This window comes from Hevea brasiliensis, chromosome 7 (assembly GCF_030052815.1).
Source record: "Hevea brasiliensis isolate MT/VB/25A 57/8 chromosome 7, ASM3005281v1, whole genome shotgun sequence".
In the NCBI taxonomy this organism is placed as follows: domain Eukaryota; kingdom Viridiplantae; phylum Streptophyta; class Magnoliopsida; order Malpighiales; family Euphorbiaceae; genus Hevea; species Hevea brasiliensis.
This window is the reverse complement of record NC_079499.1, coordinates 43296515-43313691: the sequence shown is the minus strand read 5'-3', so window position 1 is coordinate 43313691 and position 17177 is coordinate 43296515. Positions and strand designations below refer to the sequence as shown.

At 38.7% G+C, this 17177-nt stretch overlaps 1 protein-coding gene and 1 long non-coding RNA gene across 3 annotated transcripts; both read right to left on the bottom strand.

The window, feature by feature from the left end:
- Nucleotides 1-882: 882 nt before the first annotated feature.
- On the bottom strand, nt 883-7664 carry LOC131181532 (uncharacterized). Its single transcript, XM_058150086.1, has 2 exons — nt 6635-7664; nt 883-942 (listed from the first exon to the last, which is right to left on the bottom strand). The coding sequence occupies exons 1-2, from the start codon at nt 7650-7652 to the stop codon at nt 896-898; spliced, it is 1065 nt and encodes a 354-aa protein (XP_058006069.1). The 5' UTR covers nt 7653-7664; the 3' UTR covers nt 883-895.
- A 181-nt stretch (nt 7665-7845) lies between these two features.
- LOC131181671 (uncharacterized) lies at nt 7846-11041 on the bottom strand. Of its 2 annotated transcripts, XR_009150168.1 has the most exons (4): nt 10877-11041; nt 9349-9412; nt 8659-8729; nt 7846-7915 (listed from the first exon to the last, which is right to left on the bottom strand). It is a non-coding gene; the product is annotated as an uncharacterized LOC131181671 (long non-coding RNA). The 2 variants fall into 2 exon arrangements; XR_009150169.1 differs by lacking the exon at nt 7846-7915 and having other exon boundaries at nt 8588-8729.
- Nucleotides 11042-17177: the final 6136 nt, after the last annotated feature.

Genomic DNA, 17177 nt, shown 5'->3' with positions numbered 1-17177 from the left:
ACTCAGTAGGTTCAATAATTCCATTCACAAAACATAAGGCAGAAAATCCATATGTACAAATATTAAATTTACAGAAGAAAATCTAAAATAATATTATTATAGTTTATTTACAACTGCTCAATTTACATTGATACTTATGACATTACAGTATTTACATCAAAATAACCATAAGGGTATAAAATAATACCCGTATAAAAAGGGATCAAAAAGATCTTGTCAATTCCGTAGCTCACTCTGCTGCTTTCTCCTTGCTTTTATCTGCGACAGTAAATTAAACTATCGCTAAGTATAAACATACTCAGTGGTGCACAATAAAGATTTAAAATGTGATACATAAATCATTTATTGATGAAACATAATTTGAATACTTCACAATCACATTTCACAAATATCAAGCTCATAACAACTCATTTGTCAAATAATATATTAAACAACAGTTTAGTCAAACAATTGCATAAACACAGTGTTGCCAAAGTCGTACACAACTTAAGCCATGACACAAAATTTCCGATCAATGCCGTGTTGTACACCACGACAAAGCAATTTCAACCCCATTAATCGAAACCAATAAGGGAGGTGGCTAGCTAGCTAATGAGTACTCATCCGATCTACAACCTCAACTGGCAAGCCAGAGAGGGAGGAAAATAAACGATCTCAACCCCATAAATGGAGGAGGAATAATAAGTAACTGTCATGCTAAGTGTGAATCAAAAATTCATTTCAAACATTTCATTCAAATATTGCATACAAAAATCAATCCATTTCCAAAGTTACAATTTGATCGCAAGGTGGCAACACAAAAGTTCATAAATTCATAATGCGTAATAAATCAATTTTTCAAGGATAAAATGCTTAAATAGGGTTTATTGTGCACAAACCACAAGCGAGTCGTCCCTTAGCCTCGACTCGTTTCCTCGGGTTCCTTCCCGATATTCTTTTCAACTGAAACACAAAATTTGACAATGTTTCAGTACTAGAACTTAACATAAATCCCAAAATGAATTTTAACTTCGCATTTACCTATTTCTAACGTGTTAAATTTGACGTTCTCGAAATTTTGTGTTTCGGGTTACTATTCACTGCACTATTTAAGTCAAATAATTGACTTTCTAAGGATTAATAGGTATGGGAACTCCAACTTCACCCACATACCACATTTTGGTCACCAAACTTGTTGGTTTTGGTCATTTGTTTAAAGCTTAGGTCATTTTGGCAAAATTGCCAATTTTCTGTTTTGGTTCTCCGAAGTTGCACTGTTCCATTGGTCGATCTACTGTTGGAATTTGACAAAACTTCCTGCATAGAAAATGTTCCTTATTGTCTTAAGTGTATTCTCATTTTTGGATCACCTCAATCGGAGTTTTGTAGCTCAAGTTATGGCCAAAATAAGTTTACTGTTCACGTGTACTTTATTCATCGAGATTTTGGTGCTGGCAGATTTTTGGTCCAACTTTGGTTAATAATTTGATCAAGTTAAGTTCATAATTTGGTCTCACTTTCTTCATATGAAATGTTTTACTATGTCTTACGTTTCCATCGGTTCAAGAATCGCCTAAATCCGAGTTTTCTAGAGGGAGTTATAGCTATCCAAACATTGCTGCTCAACTGAAAATCTGCAGAGTTGCAGTACAGTAATTTAATATTGTTCAATGATTTTGAAAGGGTTAATGGCCTAATTTGGGTTGGTGTTCTTCATGAAAGTTTTAGGTCTATATCATATCTAATTGCTGGTAAAATTTCAGGTCAATTTGACCTACCTAGCTCGAGTTATGACCAAATGAACAGTTACTGTTCATTTGGTCAGTTTAATCTTGAGGGCAGCCTGCTATCAACTCACTTTGGTCAATTGTTTCACCAACTTTTGGTCAGTATTTGGTCATGGTTCCTTAATGAAAGTTGTGCTCTTTTATGTCTATTTTCATCTCCAATTGGTGGCATATCCATTAGGCTTGTAAAATTTGAGTTTTGGTCCTTCAAAGTAGGTTTGGTCATGCTGCCAGCAGCATGACCATTGACCTACGAATTTAGCTAAATTTTCCACCATTCCCACACAACTTATTTGGTCATAATTGACCATTAATTCATGTCACAATAGGTTAAACATGCCATTTATGCATTTCTTCAAATTTTAGTTCACTAACCCTAACATTCAAACCCTAATCTCACTAATTCATTGTGTTTAACTACTTTCAAAGCCTTAAACCATAATAACTCAACTACTTAAGGTTCATATACTCATACACACCTTTAAGTCCATCAAATTCATACACACACATCAAAACCCTAGCTGGATGAATTTTTCTTTAGTCCTCCCACCATTAATTTCTTTTCATTTTAAGTATATTCCTAGGTTAATTAAGCTATAAACATAACTAAATCAACTAACAATTCAAGTTTAGTTTACTAACCTTGTGTGCAGAATTTCTTCTCCCTTTTCTTCAAAATTTTCTTCTTTCTTTTCTTTGAATCCTCTTTCCTAGTTGTCCAAACAACATCTAGTTATGGTAGGACAATTGGCCATGGTTGGATTTTGGTTCTTCAAGCTCAAAAATGAGCTTTCATGGTGGTTTTGGTGTGGGAGAGAGAGAGTGACGTTTTTTTGAAGAAGAAGATTTGTGTTTTAATTTTTTTTTCTTTTCTTTTCTTTATCTTATGGAAGACCACAATTCCCAATTTAATAATTCACTAAATTAATTTGTTTATGACATCATTCATGATGTCATCAACTTTGACTTTTCCATCTTCTTCCTCTTTTTTTTTGTTTATTTTTTTCTATTAGTTCTTTAATTTAATTCTCTATTCCGAAATTTTCTTTTCTTCGATTTTATTTGATAGTTAGGTCAGGAGTCAGCTCTCGGGGTCAATTGACCAAATCGCCCCTCACCGGTTCATCCTGGTTTGCAAATAATCCAATATTTCTTCCGGCTCCCTAACCTAATTATTTGACTGGCTTAACAGTTCTTTTTCGTGATTTTCTCTTTTCCACTGTGTTCATAAGGGTCCTAAGGACCGCAGCGTCACTTTTTACGGTTCGAAATTTGAGTTTAAAATGACTTCGCAGTCGTTCCCGAGGAGGTCACTCATCGCTGTGACTCTCGGCTCGTTTAACCTCTTATGTTCTGTTTTTCTTATTTATAGTTAACTAATTAAACATTACTAATTATTTGTGTTTATGGCTTCTCAAGTTGTCTTAAGTGTGGCCCTAATCCCATTAATTGTCCGGCCACCGAATAAAGATGAAATATACCAGGCTATGCAAATGGGGGTGTTACAATTCTCCCCCCCCTTAAATAAATTTCGTCTCGAAATTTTTACCTGGTATCAATCTCTGAACAGCTGTGGGTGTTGTCTCCTCATGTCCTCCTCTCGTTCCCAAGTAGCTTCTTGGCCCGAATGATGGTTCCACAGCACTTTTACCAATGGTATCTGCTTATTCCGTAGCTGCTTCACCTCATAAGCGTAATCTTTATGGGTTCTTCTTCATATGTGAGGTCTGGATTCACTTCTATTTCTTCTACTGGTAGTACATGAGATGGGTCTGATCGATACCTCCTCAACATAGACACATGGAAGACATTATGTATCTTCTCCAACTCTGGAGGTAGTGCCAAACGATAAGCCAAAGGACCCACTCTTTCCAGAACCTCATATGGCCCAATGAAACGAGGACTCAGTTTCCCCTTTCTGCCGAATCTCATAATTCTCTTCCAAGGAGAAACTTTGAGGAAAACCTTCTCACCCACTGCATACTCAATATCCCTTCTTTTCAAATCAACATAGGACTTTTGACGGTCTGATGCAGCTTTAAGTCGATCTCTGATCACCCTAATTTTCTCTTCAGTCTGTTGAAAAATTTCGGGTCCGATCATCTTTCTTTCGCCCACGTCATCCCAACACAACGGGGTTCTACATTTTCTGCCATACAAAGCTTCATATGGAGGCATCCCAATGCTTGATTGGTAGCTGTTATTGTAAGCAAACTCAATCAAAGGCAAGTGTGTATCCCAACTGCCCTCAAACTCAATCACACAAGCCCATAGCATATCCTCCAAAATCTGAATTACCCTCTCAGACTGGCCATCTGTCTGTGGATGGAATGCGATCAAGTTCAATCTAGTTCCTAGGGCTCTCAAGACTACCCCGAATCTAGAAGTGAACCTAGGATCTCTCGTCGATACGATAGATACCGGCACTCCATGTAATCTCACAATCTCATCGATGTACAACCCGCCAATCTGTCCAAACTATAGTCCATTCGATCGCGTAAAATGAGCAGACTTGGTTAGTCTCACAACAATGACCCAAATCGCATCATGACTCTTCCGTGTCCTTGGAAGTCCCATCACAAAATCCATTGTTATTCTCTCCCATTTCCACTGCATCGGTAGTGGATGTAACAACCAGTGGTACTTGATGCTCGCTTTACTTGCCGACAAGTTAGGCATTTAGAAATAAACTCTGCCACATCTCTCTTCATACCCATCCACCAGTAATGCTCCTTTAACCCTTTATACATTTTTGTGCCACCAGGGTGCATGGCAAAAGGAGACTCATGTGCTTCCTTCAAAATGATCTTCCTCAATTCAACATCAATAGGAACACATATTTTGCCCTGGTGTAGCAGTAAACCATCATATCTAACTAAGAACTCTGGTTTCTTGCCCTGCCGGACTTCTCCCAACAGCTTCTGATACTTCTGATCATTCTGAGTAGCCATTCTAATCTGATCAATCAACACTGGCTGTACATGCCATGCAACTGCTGCTTGCCCATCATCATTAACCTCTAAGCTGGCATGCAATGATCTTAACTCATGTACCAAAGACAAAGGAGTAACCCGTAGACTTGCCATAGTCTTGCGACTTAAGGCATCAGCCACAACATTAGCTTTCCCTGGCTGATAGTCTATCAGACAATCATAGTCTTTTATCAATTCTAACCATCTCCTCTGTCTCAAATTCAACTCTTTCTGGGTGCCCAAATACTTCAAACTCTTATGATCTGTGTAAATGTAACACTTCTCCCCATACAAATAATGTCTCCAGATCTTAAGAGCAAACACAATGGCTGCAAGCTCCAAATCATGCGTCGGATAATTCCTCTCATGCGGTTTTAGCTGGCGTGATGCATAGGCAATAACATTTCGATCTTGCATCAACACACAACCTAATCCGTTGAGAAGCATCACAGAATCAGTATATTCTTTACCCTGTAGGTAAAGTCGGATCGAGCCTCTATCAAACATCTTTTCAATTCATCAAAACTTTGCCGCATTTGTCCGTCCACCGAAATTTCACATCCTTTCTAAGCGCTTGGTCAATGGAGATGCCAACATGGAGAATCCTTCACAAATCGACGGTAGTATCCAAACTAACCCTAAAATCTCTGTGACATTTCTGGGTGGCTTCCAATTAAGGACAGCTTCAATCTTGCTAGGATCTACCTTAATGCCCTCTTCTGACACTACATGTCCCAAAAAGGATATCTCCTTCAGCCAAAATTCATACTTCGACAATTTGGCATATAGCTATTTCTCCCTCAAAGTTTGCAGTACAATCCGCAGATGTCTATCATGCTCTTCTGCATTCCTCAAATAGACCAATATATCATCTATGAATACCACAACAAACTGGTCGAGGTATGGTCTGAAAATAGTGTTCATCAGATCCATAAAAGCAGCCGGAGCATTAGTTAACCCGAATGGCATGACCAGGAATTCATAATGGCCATAGCGGGTTCTAAAGGCAGTTTTAGAAATACTCTGCTCTTGAGCTGATAATAACCTGATCTCAGGTCAATTTTAGAGAACACAGCTGCACCCCTCAACTGATCAAACAAGTCATCAATACGGGGTAATGGATATCTGTTCTTTATTGTCACCTTATTCAACTGCCGATAGTCAATGCATAGCCAGAGAGTGCCATCCTTCTTCTTTACAAATAATACTTGCGCTCACCAAGGTGACACACTAGGGCGAATGAAGCCCTTATCAAGCAACTCTTGCAATCGCACTTTCAATTCTTTTAGTTCATTGGTGCCATTCTCGTATGGCGTTATGGAGATTGGGTCCACACTGCATAACATCAATTTCAAATCGCACTTCTCTTCTCGGAGGTAATCCGGCAATTCATCAGAAACACATCCGAAAGTCACATACTGATAGGAATGTCCTTGATCTTTGGACTCCCCACTTGGGTGTCTATCACATGTGCCAAGTACGCTCACACCCTTTTCTAATCATTTTTAGCCAGCAATGAAATGATGTTTGAAGGCAATAATCGCCTCTCCTCAGACATTACTACATCACCATACCGAGGAAGACCAAAAGTGATCGTCTTTCGCCTACATCAATCATAGCATGATGCTCAGCTAACCAATCCATACCCAAGATAATGTCATAATCTCAAGGGCATTTCAATTAAATCGACAAAAAAGTGTGTCCTTGGATCACCAAAGGATCTCTATATAGCCTATTTACCACGACCTCGGCCTAATGGACTAGTTACTAACACATCATAGTCCATTGGTACACACGGAATAGTAGTAGAACACATCACACTAGCACTAACATACGAATGTGTGGAGCCAGGATCAAATAACACATGCACATCTTTGTCAAGGATGGAGAAAATACCAGCCACAACGTCTGATGTTTCAGCCTCTTCCCTCTGACGCATGGTATACACTCTAACTGGTGCGCCACTGGATGCTGGCTGGTTAACAGTGCTCTGACTTCCAGGGGTGTTACCAGGACCCCTACCTCTGCCTCTGCCTCTAGCAGCTGATTGTGACCCTCTGGGTGCAGAGACTTGAGCTGATCCTTCAGATGTAGTGAAAGACCCAGACCGGCGCGGACTAGTGCAATCCTTAGCGAAATGTCCGCTCCCTCCACAGTTAAAACACGCACCAGTAGCTCTGTAACAAACCCCACCATGAGTTCTACCACAGGTTTCGCACTGCCGTACTGATAGAGCTCCTCGGGGTGCTGGTTGGGTCTGCTGACCAGACCGAGGTGGTCTTTGGCCGGAAAATCTGCCTCGGCCTCTACGGGAGCTAGATCCCCCAAACTGTTTCCTCTTCCCAGAACCACTTCCAGATGCTTGTTCAGTAGTCTTTTCAGTTTTCTCTTGTGGACCCTTCTTCACTGCCCCTTCTGATTCTATCTTTTCTAGTTCTAGGGCCTGTGAGATCAATTCGGCAAAATTCTGATGTCTGAATCCCACAACTTGCATTCTCAGACTCTGTCTTAGCCCAGCCTCAAACCTCTTGCATCTGTCTCTGGGGGTGGAGACTAAGCTTCCAGCATAGTGGCTTAGTCTTGAAAAATCTCTCTCATATTCTGCTACAGTTCGGTTCCCTTGTTTCAAACTCAAGAATTCTTGCAACTTCATGTCCACATATGCATCGGGAACCCATTTCTGTCGAAACTCCCTCAAGAAGTCTGACCAGGTTAACACAGGTGGCTCCACCAGGCTGTGGGGGATGGTCTTCCACCATTCATAGGCATCCCCTTGTAATAAGGAGACAGAATACTCAAACTTCATTTCTTCTGTACACTGCAGCTTTCTAAAAACCCGTTCCATTCTTTCCAACCACTGTTCTGCTTCCAGTGGATCCACAGTACCTTTAAACTCGGTGGCCCCAAATTTCATCAATTTTTCATACTGCCGAGGGCTGTGGTTGTGCTGCAGGTACTGGCATTTGAGCTTGGGGTGGCACATTACCCGCCATTTCTTTGAAAGAAGGCAGCCATGTCTTTGCATAAATTGAGCAGAAATCTGCGGTCTTTGAGCAGAGTGGAGTGGTGACCCACTCACATTCCGAGTGTCGGGCTTCCCTTTGAACCTCAGCCTCAACAGATTGTTCTTCGGAATGATCTCCTCCTTCCATTCCGTTTTTCACAATTTTCTACTTCCTGAGATCAAACACAAGGAGGTTGACCTCCGTTAGTGCATATTCATGATGTAAATATGTCATATGCATCAATTAAAGACACTTGAGCAGTTGTACTTATCAAAGAAATATTCACATACATAGTTAAAATTTATTGCAAAACCATGCTCTGATACCACTAAAACATGTCACACCTTACCCCTCCGTAAGGCATAGCATGCTCCCGTAGAATACTTAATGAACTACCGAACTTCACCTACCGATAACTCATTAAGTACCCTACAAGGGATTTTAAAACAATTTTCTTACATTTTGGAAGTGGTGAGCATTTTGGTAAGAATTAAAAACCATTTATTCAAAGTTTAAATACTAGTAAAAATTTTTGTCCATTCAAATTTTGTCGCAAATTTTATAAAAATTTTGACAGAGTTCCCTCTGTATTTTGAGAAACCAGTTCTTCAAATACCTGTAAAAAGCACTTCCAAAACTATTTTACAACTCCCAACCTCCAATAATTCACAATTCAACTCAAGTCAATCCATTTCAAAACAGTTTCACAATCCAAGTCAAATTTGTCAACTCAGTAGGTTCAATAATTCCATTCACAAAACATAAGGAATAAAATACATATGTACTAATATTATATTTAAATAAGAAAATATAAAATAATATTATTATAGTTTATTTACAACTGCTCAATTTACATTGATACTTATGACATTACAGTATTTACATCAAAATAACCATAAGGGTATAAAATAATACCCGTACAAAAAGGGATCAAAAAGATCTTGTCAATTCCGCAGCTCACTCTGCTGCTTTCTCCTTGCTTTTATCTGCGACAGTAAATTAAACTATCGCTGAGTATAAACATACTCAGTGGTGCACAATAAAGATTTAAAATGTGATACATAAATCATTTATTGATGAAACATAATTTGAATACTTCACAATCACATTTCACAAATATCAAGCTCATAACAACTCATTTGTCAAATAATATATTAAACAACAGTTTAGTCAAACAATTGCATAAACACAGTGTTGCCAAAGTAGTACACAACTTAAGCCATGACACAAAATTTCCGATCAATGCCGTGTTGTACACCACGACAAAGCAATCTCAACCCCATTAATCGAAACCAATGAGGGAGGTGGCTAGCTAGCTAATGAGTACTCATCCGATCTACAACCTCAACTGGCAAGCCAGAGAGGGAGGAAAATAACGATCTCAACCCCATAAATGGAGGAGGAATAATAAGTAACTGTCATGCTAAGTGTGAATCAAAAATTCATTTCAAACATTTCATTCAAATATTGCATACAAAAATCAATCCATTTCCAAAGTTACAATTTGATCGCAAGGTGGCAACACAAAAGTTCATAAATTCATAATGCGTAATAAATCAATTTTTCAAGGATAAAATGCTTAAATAGGGTTTATTGTGCACAAACCTCAAGCGAGTCGTCCCTTAGCCTCGACTCGTTTCCTCGGGTTCCTTCCCGATATTCTTTTCAACTGAAACACAAAATTTGACAATGTTTCAGTACTAGAACTTAACATAAATCCCAAAATGAATTTTAACTTCGCATTTACCTATTTCTAACGTGTTAAATTTGACGTTCTCGAAATTTTGTGTTTCGGGTTACTATTCACTGCACTATTTAAGTCAAATAATTGACTTTCTAAGGATTAATAGGTATGGGAACTCCAACTTCACCCACATACCACATTTTGGTCAACAAACTTGTTGGTTTTGGTTATTTGTTTAAAGCTTAGGTCATTTTGGCAAAATTGCCAATTTTCGGTTTTGGTTCTCCGAAGTTGCACTATTCCATTGGTCGATCTACTGTTGGAATTTGACAAAACTTCCTTCATAGAAAATGTTCCTTATTGTCTTAAGTATATTCTCATTTTTGGATCACCTCAATCGGAGTTTTGTAGCTCAAGTTATGGCCAAAATAAGTTTACTGTTCACGTGTACTGTTCATACTGAGATTTTGGTGCTGGCAGATTTTTGGTCCAACTTTGGTTAATAATTTGATCAAGTTAAGTTCATAATTTGGTCTCACTTTCTTCATATGAAATGTTGTACTATGTCTTACGTTTCCATCGGTTCAAGAATCGCCTAAATCCGAGTTTTCTAGAGGGAGTTATAGCTATCCAAACATTGCTGCTCAACTAAAAATCTGCAGAGTTGCAGTACAGTAATTTAATATTGCTCAATGATTTTGAAAGGGTTAATGGCCTAATTTGGGTTGGTGTTCTTCATGAAAGTTTTAGGTCTATATCATATCTAATTGCTGGTAAAATTTCAGGTCAATTTGACCTACCTAGCTCGAGTTATGACCAAATGAACAGTTACTGTTCATTTGGTCAGTTTGGTGCAGGGCAGCCTGCTATCAACTCACTTTGGTCAATTGTTTCACCAACTTTTGGTCAGTATTTGGTCATGGTTCCTTAATGAAAGTTGTGCTCTTTTATGTCTATTTTCATCTCCAATTGGTGGCATATCCATTAGGCTTGTAAAATTTGAGTTTTGGTCCTTCAAAGTAGGTTTGGTCATGCTGCCAGCAGCATGACCATTGACCTACGAATTTAGCTAAATTTTCCACCATTCCCACACAACTTATTTGGTCATAATTGACCATTAATTCATGTCACAATAGGTTAAACATGCCATTTATGCATTTCTTCAAATTTTAGTTCACTAACCCTAACATTCAAACCCTAATCTCACTAATTCATTGTGTTTAACTACTTTCAAAGCCTTAAACCATAATAACTCAACTACTTAAGGTTCATATACTCATACACACCTTTAAGTCCATCAAATTCATACACACACATCAAAACCCTAGCTGGATGAATTTGTCTTTAATCCTCCCACCATTAATTTCTTTTCATTTTAAGTATATTCCTAGGTTAATTAAGCTATAAACATAACTAAATCAACTAACAATTCAAGTTTAGTTTACTAACCTTGTGTGCAGAATTTCTTCTCCCTTTTCTTCAAATTTTTCTTCTTTCTTTTCTTTGAATCCTCTTTCCTAGTTGTCCAAACAACATCTAGTTATGGTAGGACAATTGGCCATGGTTGGATTTTGGTTCTTCAAGCTCAAAAATGAGCTTTCATGGTGGTTTTGGTGTGGGAGAGAGAGTGACGTTTTTTTGAAGAAGAAGATTTGTGTTTTAATTTTTTTTTTTTCTTTTCTTTTCTTTATCTTATGGAAGACCACAATTCCCAATTTAATAATTCACTAAATTAATTTGTTTATGACATCATTCATGATGTCATCAACTTTGACTTTTCCATCTTCTTCCTCTTTTTTTTTATTTATTTTTTTCTTTTCTTCGATTTTATTTGACAGTTAGGTCAGGAGTCAGCTCTCGGGGTCAATTGACCAAATCGCCCCTCACTGGTTCATCCCGATTTGCAAATAATCCAATATTTCTTCCGGCTCCCTGACCTAATTATTTGACTGGCTTAACAGTTCTTTTTCGTGATTTTCTCTTTTCCACTGTGTTCATAAGGGTCCTAAGGACCGCAGCGTCACTTTTTACGGTTCGAAATTTGAGTTTAAAATGACTTCGCAGTCATTTCCGAGGAGGTCACTCATCGCTGTGACTCTCGGCTCGTTTAACCTCTTATGTTCTGTTTTTCTTATTTATAGTTAACTAATTAAACATTACTAATTATTTGTGTTTATGGCTTCTCAAGTTGTCTTAAGTGTGGCCCTAATCCCATTAATTGTCCGGACCGACACCGGTCACCGGAACAGTGAAATATACCAGGCTATGCAAACGGGGGTTTTACATTTAACCTAATTTACCTATTTTAAATGCAAAAGTCAACATTTTGGTTGACTAATGAAATGAATAGTAATCATTAAAATTTCATTTTCAAAGAATTACACAAATTAAAAGTGTTAAATGCCCTAGTAGTCCTAATGTGATTGGTTTGGATAGGTTGGCATGCCAATAGGGTTCTGTTAGCAGTACTGCATATGGCTTCATGTCGTTCTGTATTTCATGGCATCCCATGCCATTCTGTAACATAATAGCCTTTGGCTATGATAGTGAGTTGTTATACTTGGGTTTAACCCCCGATAATTATTACAGCTTATTAGCTGTTCTGTTGCACACTGGGAGACACAATGTGACCGATGGTGTGATGGTCCGAGGTATTTAGTACCCTGTTCCAGTTTACCCGTTTATCCAGTCCAGTCAACTAGTATAGGTTACTCGGGCAGTGTTAATAAATCTTACTCAACTTTAATCGAATAATATTGCAATAAATATTAAATTTCACCCAAAAATGTAAACCTACATTCTGCATATTTTATTATATTTTACTTTATTTTATTTTATATTGTCACCACTAAGCAGAATTGCTTAGCGCATCGCTTGTGCCACGCGCAGGTACTAGAGATTTAGCTGGGGAGTCCAGCAGACCGCATACTGGGTGAGCCATCATATCTGCACTCAGAGTTCAGAGTCACCTCACATTGCAGTGCATTTGGTAGGACATTAGGCCATCTGGGATATTTTGATATTTTGTTATTTTGTATTTTGTAAACTTTTGTTATGTACATTATAAACTCATGTACTTATATTTTTGCTGTAATTATCTATGAACTGTGTTCAGAATTAAATATGAGTATTTCTCATTGAACTTGGTGAATATGAGTTGAATGTAAATTTTGGAATACTGAATTGATTTGAGAAATAATTGAGATTGAGATTGTAATTATATTGGGAGTGTTTTTAAACAGGTGCAGAAGAACTGTTTTCCAAAATATAGCCGGCACTCTGCCGGATTTTCTATAAAATTTGCGGTAAATATAGATTTTTTTTCAAAAATTGTAAATAAATAAATAAAAAGGGATAAATTGAAATTAAAACATGAATTGATGTTTCGACACACTGAGTGGCATAACTTGCTCGGCTGCACTGTAGACGGGTAAGGGGTGTCACATTTAGTGGTATCAGAGCTTCGGTTAGGCGTTTCTGGGCCTAGATAGAGTACATACCATTGCATTGCATTTGTAAATGTTGAGGTGACACTGATGCAGTCTATTTGTCTTCTTATTTTGAATAGGACATGGATCCTGCTTCGCAAAGAGCAGTTGATGAAGAGGTGGAGAGTCATGCTCCACCAAGGGCTGAGTCTGGGGGCAGGGGAGAATCTGCTCCACCAGCAGCTGAGGCGCCTGCTCAACCTCAGTTTGCTCTATTCCAACAAATGACCGAATTCTATCGGCAAATGATGGGGACAATTCCACCACCACAACCACAGCCACAACCTCCACCAGCCCCACAGAAGTCCCATTTGGAGAAATTGCGAAAATATGGGGCTGTAGACTTCTTTGGAAAAAGGGAGGATGATCCCATGGCTGCAGAAAATTGGTTGGACAGAACCATCAGAGTACTGAAACAGCTGAACTGCACCCCTGAGCAGAACCTGGTGGGTGCTGTGTCCCTACTTCAAGATGACGCATATCAGTGGTGGGACACAGTAACCAGTGAGGTGCAACCGGAACGGATCACCTGGGAATTCTTCCTTGCGGAGTTCAGGAAAAAGTATATTAGCAAAGTGTATTTAGAGGAGCGAAGAAGGGAATTTATCAGTCTGAGACAGAGACAGTTGTCAGTGGCGGAGTATGAGCATGAATTTGTCAGATTGAGCCGGTATGGGAGGGAGATGGTCCCTACCGAGGCAGAGAGGTGCAGACGGTTTGAGGAAGGGCTTAATGACAACATTAATTTTATGATCACAGCACTGGAGATTACGGATTTTTCTAAACTGGTGGATGCTGCATCAAAAGTGGAAAGAGTTAGAATCAATGAACAAAATAGAAGGGAAAGATATCAGAAGAGAGGTCCGGGTCAGTCTAGTGCACTCTCTGCTCCCAGCAAGAAGAGTAAGGGTCCTCCAGTTCAGAGTTCAGGACCACCACAGGGTCAGGGTCAGTCTCAGGGGCCCAGACCATAGTTTACACCTAGGAGAGGCCAGTCCACACCATCAATGGGCAGCTCTCCAGGGACGGTGTTTAGGGGACCAGCCCCTGCATCTTCTGCCTGTCAGTACTGTCCGAAGTGGCATAAGGGGGAATGTTGGCGAGTGATTGGTGCATGCTTACGGTGTGGGTCAACAGAACATCAGATCAAGAATTGTCCGAAGAGGACTACTACAGTTGCTCCAACACAAACTAATAGACCTGCTCCTGCACCACAAAGAGGTAGGAAGCCTGGTAAACCTGAGGTAGCTGGTCCATCACTAAGGCCTGCATCCGAGTCAGCTGAGAGGCCAGACACTAGAATGCTAGCTAGGGCTTATGCCATCAGAGCTCAGGAGGAGCAAGATGCCCCAGATGTCATCAGGGGTACGTTTTCCCTCTACAACACTTCTGTACATGCATTGGTGGATCCAGGATCCACTCATTCCTACATTTGCATCAAACTACCCATAGAGAGGGGAGTTTCAGTAGAGGAGAGTGATCAAGACATTCTGGTCACAAATCCACTAGGCCACAGTGTGGTAGTGAATAAGGTGTATAAAGGTTGCCTGTTGAGGATTCAGGGGTATGAATTCTCGGCAGACCTAATTGAATTGCCCTTCCACGAGTTTGACGTGATTTTGGGAATGGACTGGTTGTCACGTCATCAGGCAATAGTTGATTGCAAATTGAAGAGGATTTCTCTGAAAACTTCTGAGGGTAATGAGATCACTGTTGTGGGTGAAAGGGATTCCTGTCCAATGTTATCTCAGCCACAGTTGCAAGAAGATTGATGAGAAAAGGCTGTGAAGCTTACCTAGCACACGTGGTTGATACTAGGCAAGCTAAGCCGAACTTGTGTGATATACTCACAGTAAGAGACTTCCCAGATGTGTTCCCTGAGGAGTTGCCTGGTTTACCACCAGAAAAGGGAAGTCGAGTTTTGTGACACCCCTTACCCGACTACAGTGTAGCCGAGCAAGTTATGCCACTTAGTGTGCCGGAGCACTCTATTTTTATCTTAATTCATTTTTATCGTAGTTTTGAATATAACTTGTGAAATATAATTCATTTATTGAAATTGTAATTTATTTGAGGTTCCGAAAATTTTAAAGAAAATCATGAGTACTGCTAAAAATGGAGAAAACAGTTCTTCGGAACCTGTGAAAAACACTTCTAATAATCATATTCATCCATTCACAAACTCCAATATCAAGATCTCAATTTTTTCAACCATTCGTTTCTCAATCATTCATCACATGTGATAATCATATATAAATTACAGATAAACATTTACTTTTCCATTTATAAACACAATTCTCATTATTTACATGAACATCAAATTACATTTCGTAAGTTCATTTACACATGAGAAAATAAAATCAATTACAAAATACCAAAATGACACCTAGTGTCCTACCAATGCACTGCAGACGGTGAGGTGACACAGACACTATGCAGAACTGTGAATGGCCTTACTGAATCTGTGGTCTACTGGGCCCTCTGTCCAAATCTTCAGTACCTACGAGTTGCAAAAGCGACGTGCTAAGCATAAAGCTTAGTGGTGCAAATAATACAAGAAAATATAATATGCAAATAAAAATAATAATTTCCTTGCTATTGTGTTCATAAGAAATGAATAATTACTAACTTATTGTTTAGTCGAGGGCTAATCATGTTTTATGATATTAACTTCTTCATGCATTTCGTTAATTATTTTCTTCATGATCTTGAGCTTCTTTGTATTTTTGTAATCATTCCTGATTCTTAATTTTCGTATTTTCTTTAATAATCAGTTCAATCACAGTTATACTTTTCCATGCTCAAGTAACCTATACTGGACGACTGTACTGGATAACGGGTCGTTGGCACTGGACACCGCGGTGCCTCGGGCCGTCATACCATGGGACGCAGAACGTCTACCACGTATGCAGTCAGTATGGCTAAAAAGCCATGATATTACATAATCGGGCATAAAAGCCATGAATACGGGCATAAAAGCCATGAATACGGGCATAAAAGCTATGAATACGGGCATAAAGCCATGAATACAGGCATAAAGCCTTTCGCAGTACTGCTAAAACAATACCCTATTGGCATACCAAACTATCCAAACAAATCTTGTTAGGTATACTAGGGCATTTGATACTTTAAAATTCTTCAATCTTTGAATTTCAACTTTTGGTGTCACTATTCATTTCATTGGTCAACAAGAAAGTTGACTTTTGCATAGAAAGTAGGTACATTGACTTTGGCACTTCAAACATACCACATTTTTCATTTAAAACTTGTTGGAAGTGATCACCATTACCATTTCTAGGCTTAAACTAAGGGAAACAAAATTTTCAGTTTTTGAAGCTTAACTTTACTATTCCATTAAGCACTGTTATAGTGGGAATTTGAGGAAATGGTAAACATGAGAGTTGTTCCTTATTTTGTCTAGTTGAATTTCTTTTTTTGAATCACTCCATTTGGAGTTTTGTAGCTCAAGTTATGGCAAAATAAGTTTACTGTTCACTGTCTTATTCTGCTGAAATTTTGGGTTTTGGCAGATTTTGGTCCAACTTTGGTCAGTAATTTGACCAAGTTAAGTTCATAATTTGGTCTAACTTTCTTCATATGAAATGTTCTACCATGCCTTAGGTTTCCATCGGTTCAAGAATCGCCTAAATCCGAGTTTTCTAGAGAGAGTTATAGCCATCCAAACATTACTGTTCAAATGTAAATCTGCAGAGTTGCAGGTTTGATAACTCAACTTTGTTCAATAATTTGAATGGGTTAATGGAATAATTTGGGGTAGGTTTCTTCATGAAAGTTGTTTGTCTATATAATATCTTGTTACTGTAAAAATATCAGGTCAATTGACCATATCTACAGTGAGTTATGGCCAAATGAACAGTTACTATTCATTTGGTCATTTCTGCAGGTGCTGTTGCAGGGTATCTGGATTGGGGCCAACTTTTGGTCCTCTTGCTTTGGTCTTTTGGGCATTGTTTCTTCAGAAAAAATGTGCCATTATAAGCCTAGTTTCATTTCCAATTGGCCAAACACCAATTGGACCTACACAGCCAAAGTTATGGCTGTCTAAGTGGACTGAAATTTCAGTCACCCTGCTGCACTTACAAGGCAGCCTACTCATTCCCTTTGCCATGCTACATTTCAGTCCAAATTATGGTCAACTTACCTAAAATGGTCACTAATTGACCCTTATAATGTTCTTTCACAATTTCATAAGCTAAATCCAAGTTTCACACCTCAAAACCCTAATTTCCATTATAAATTTT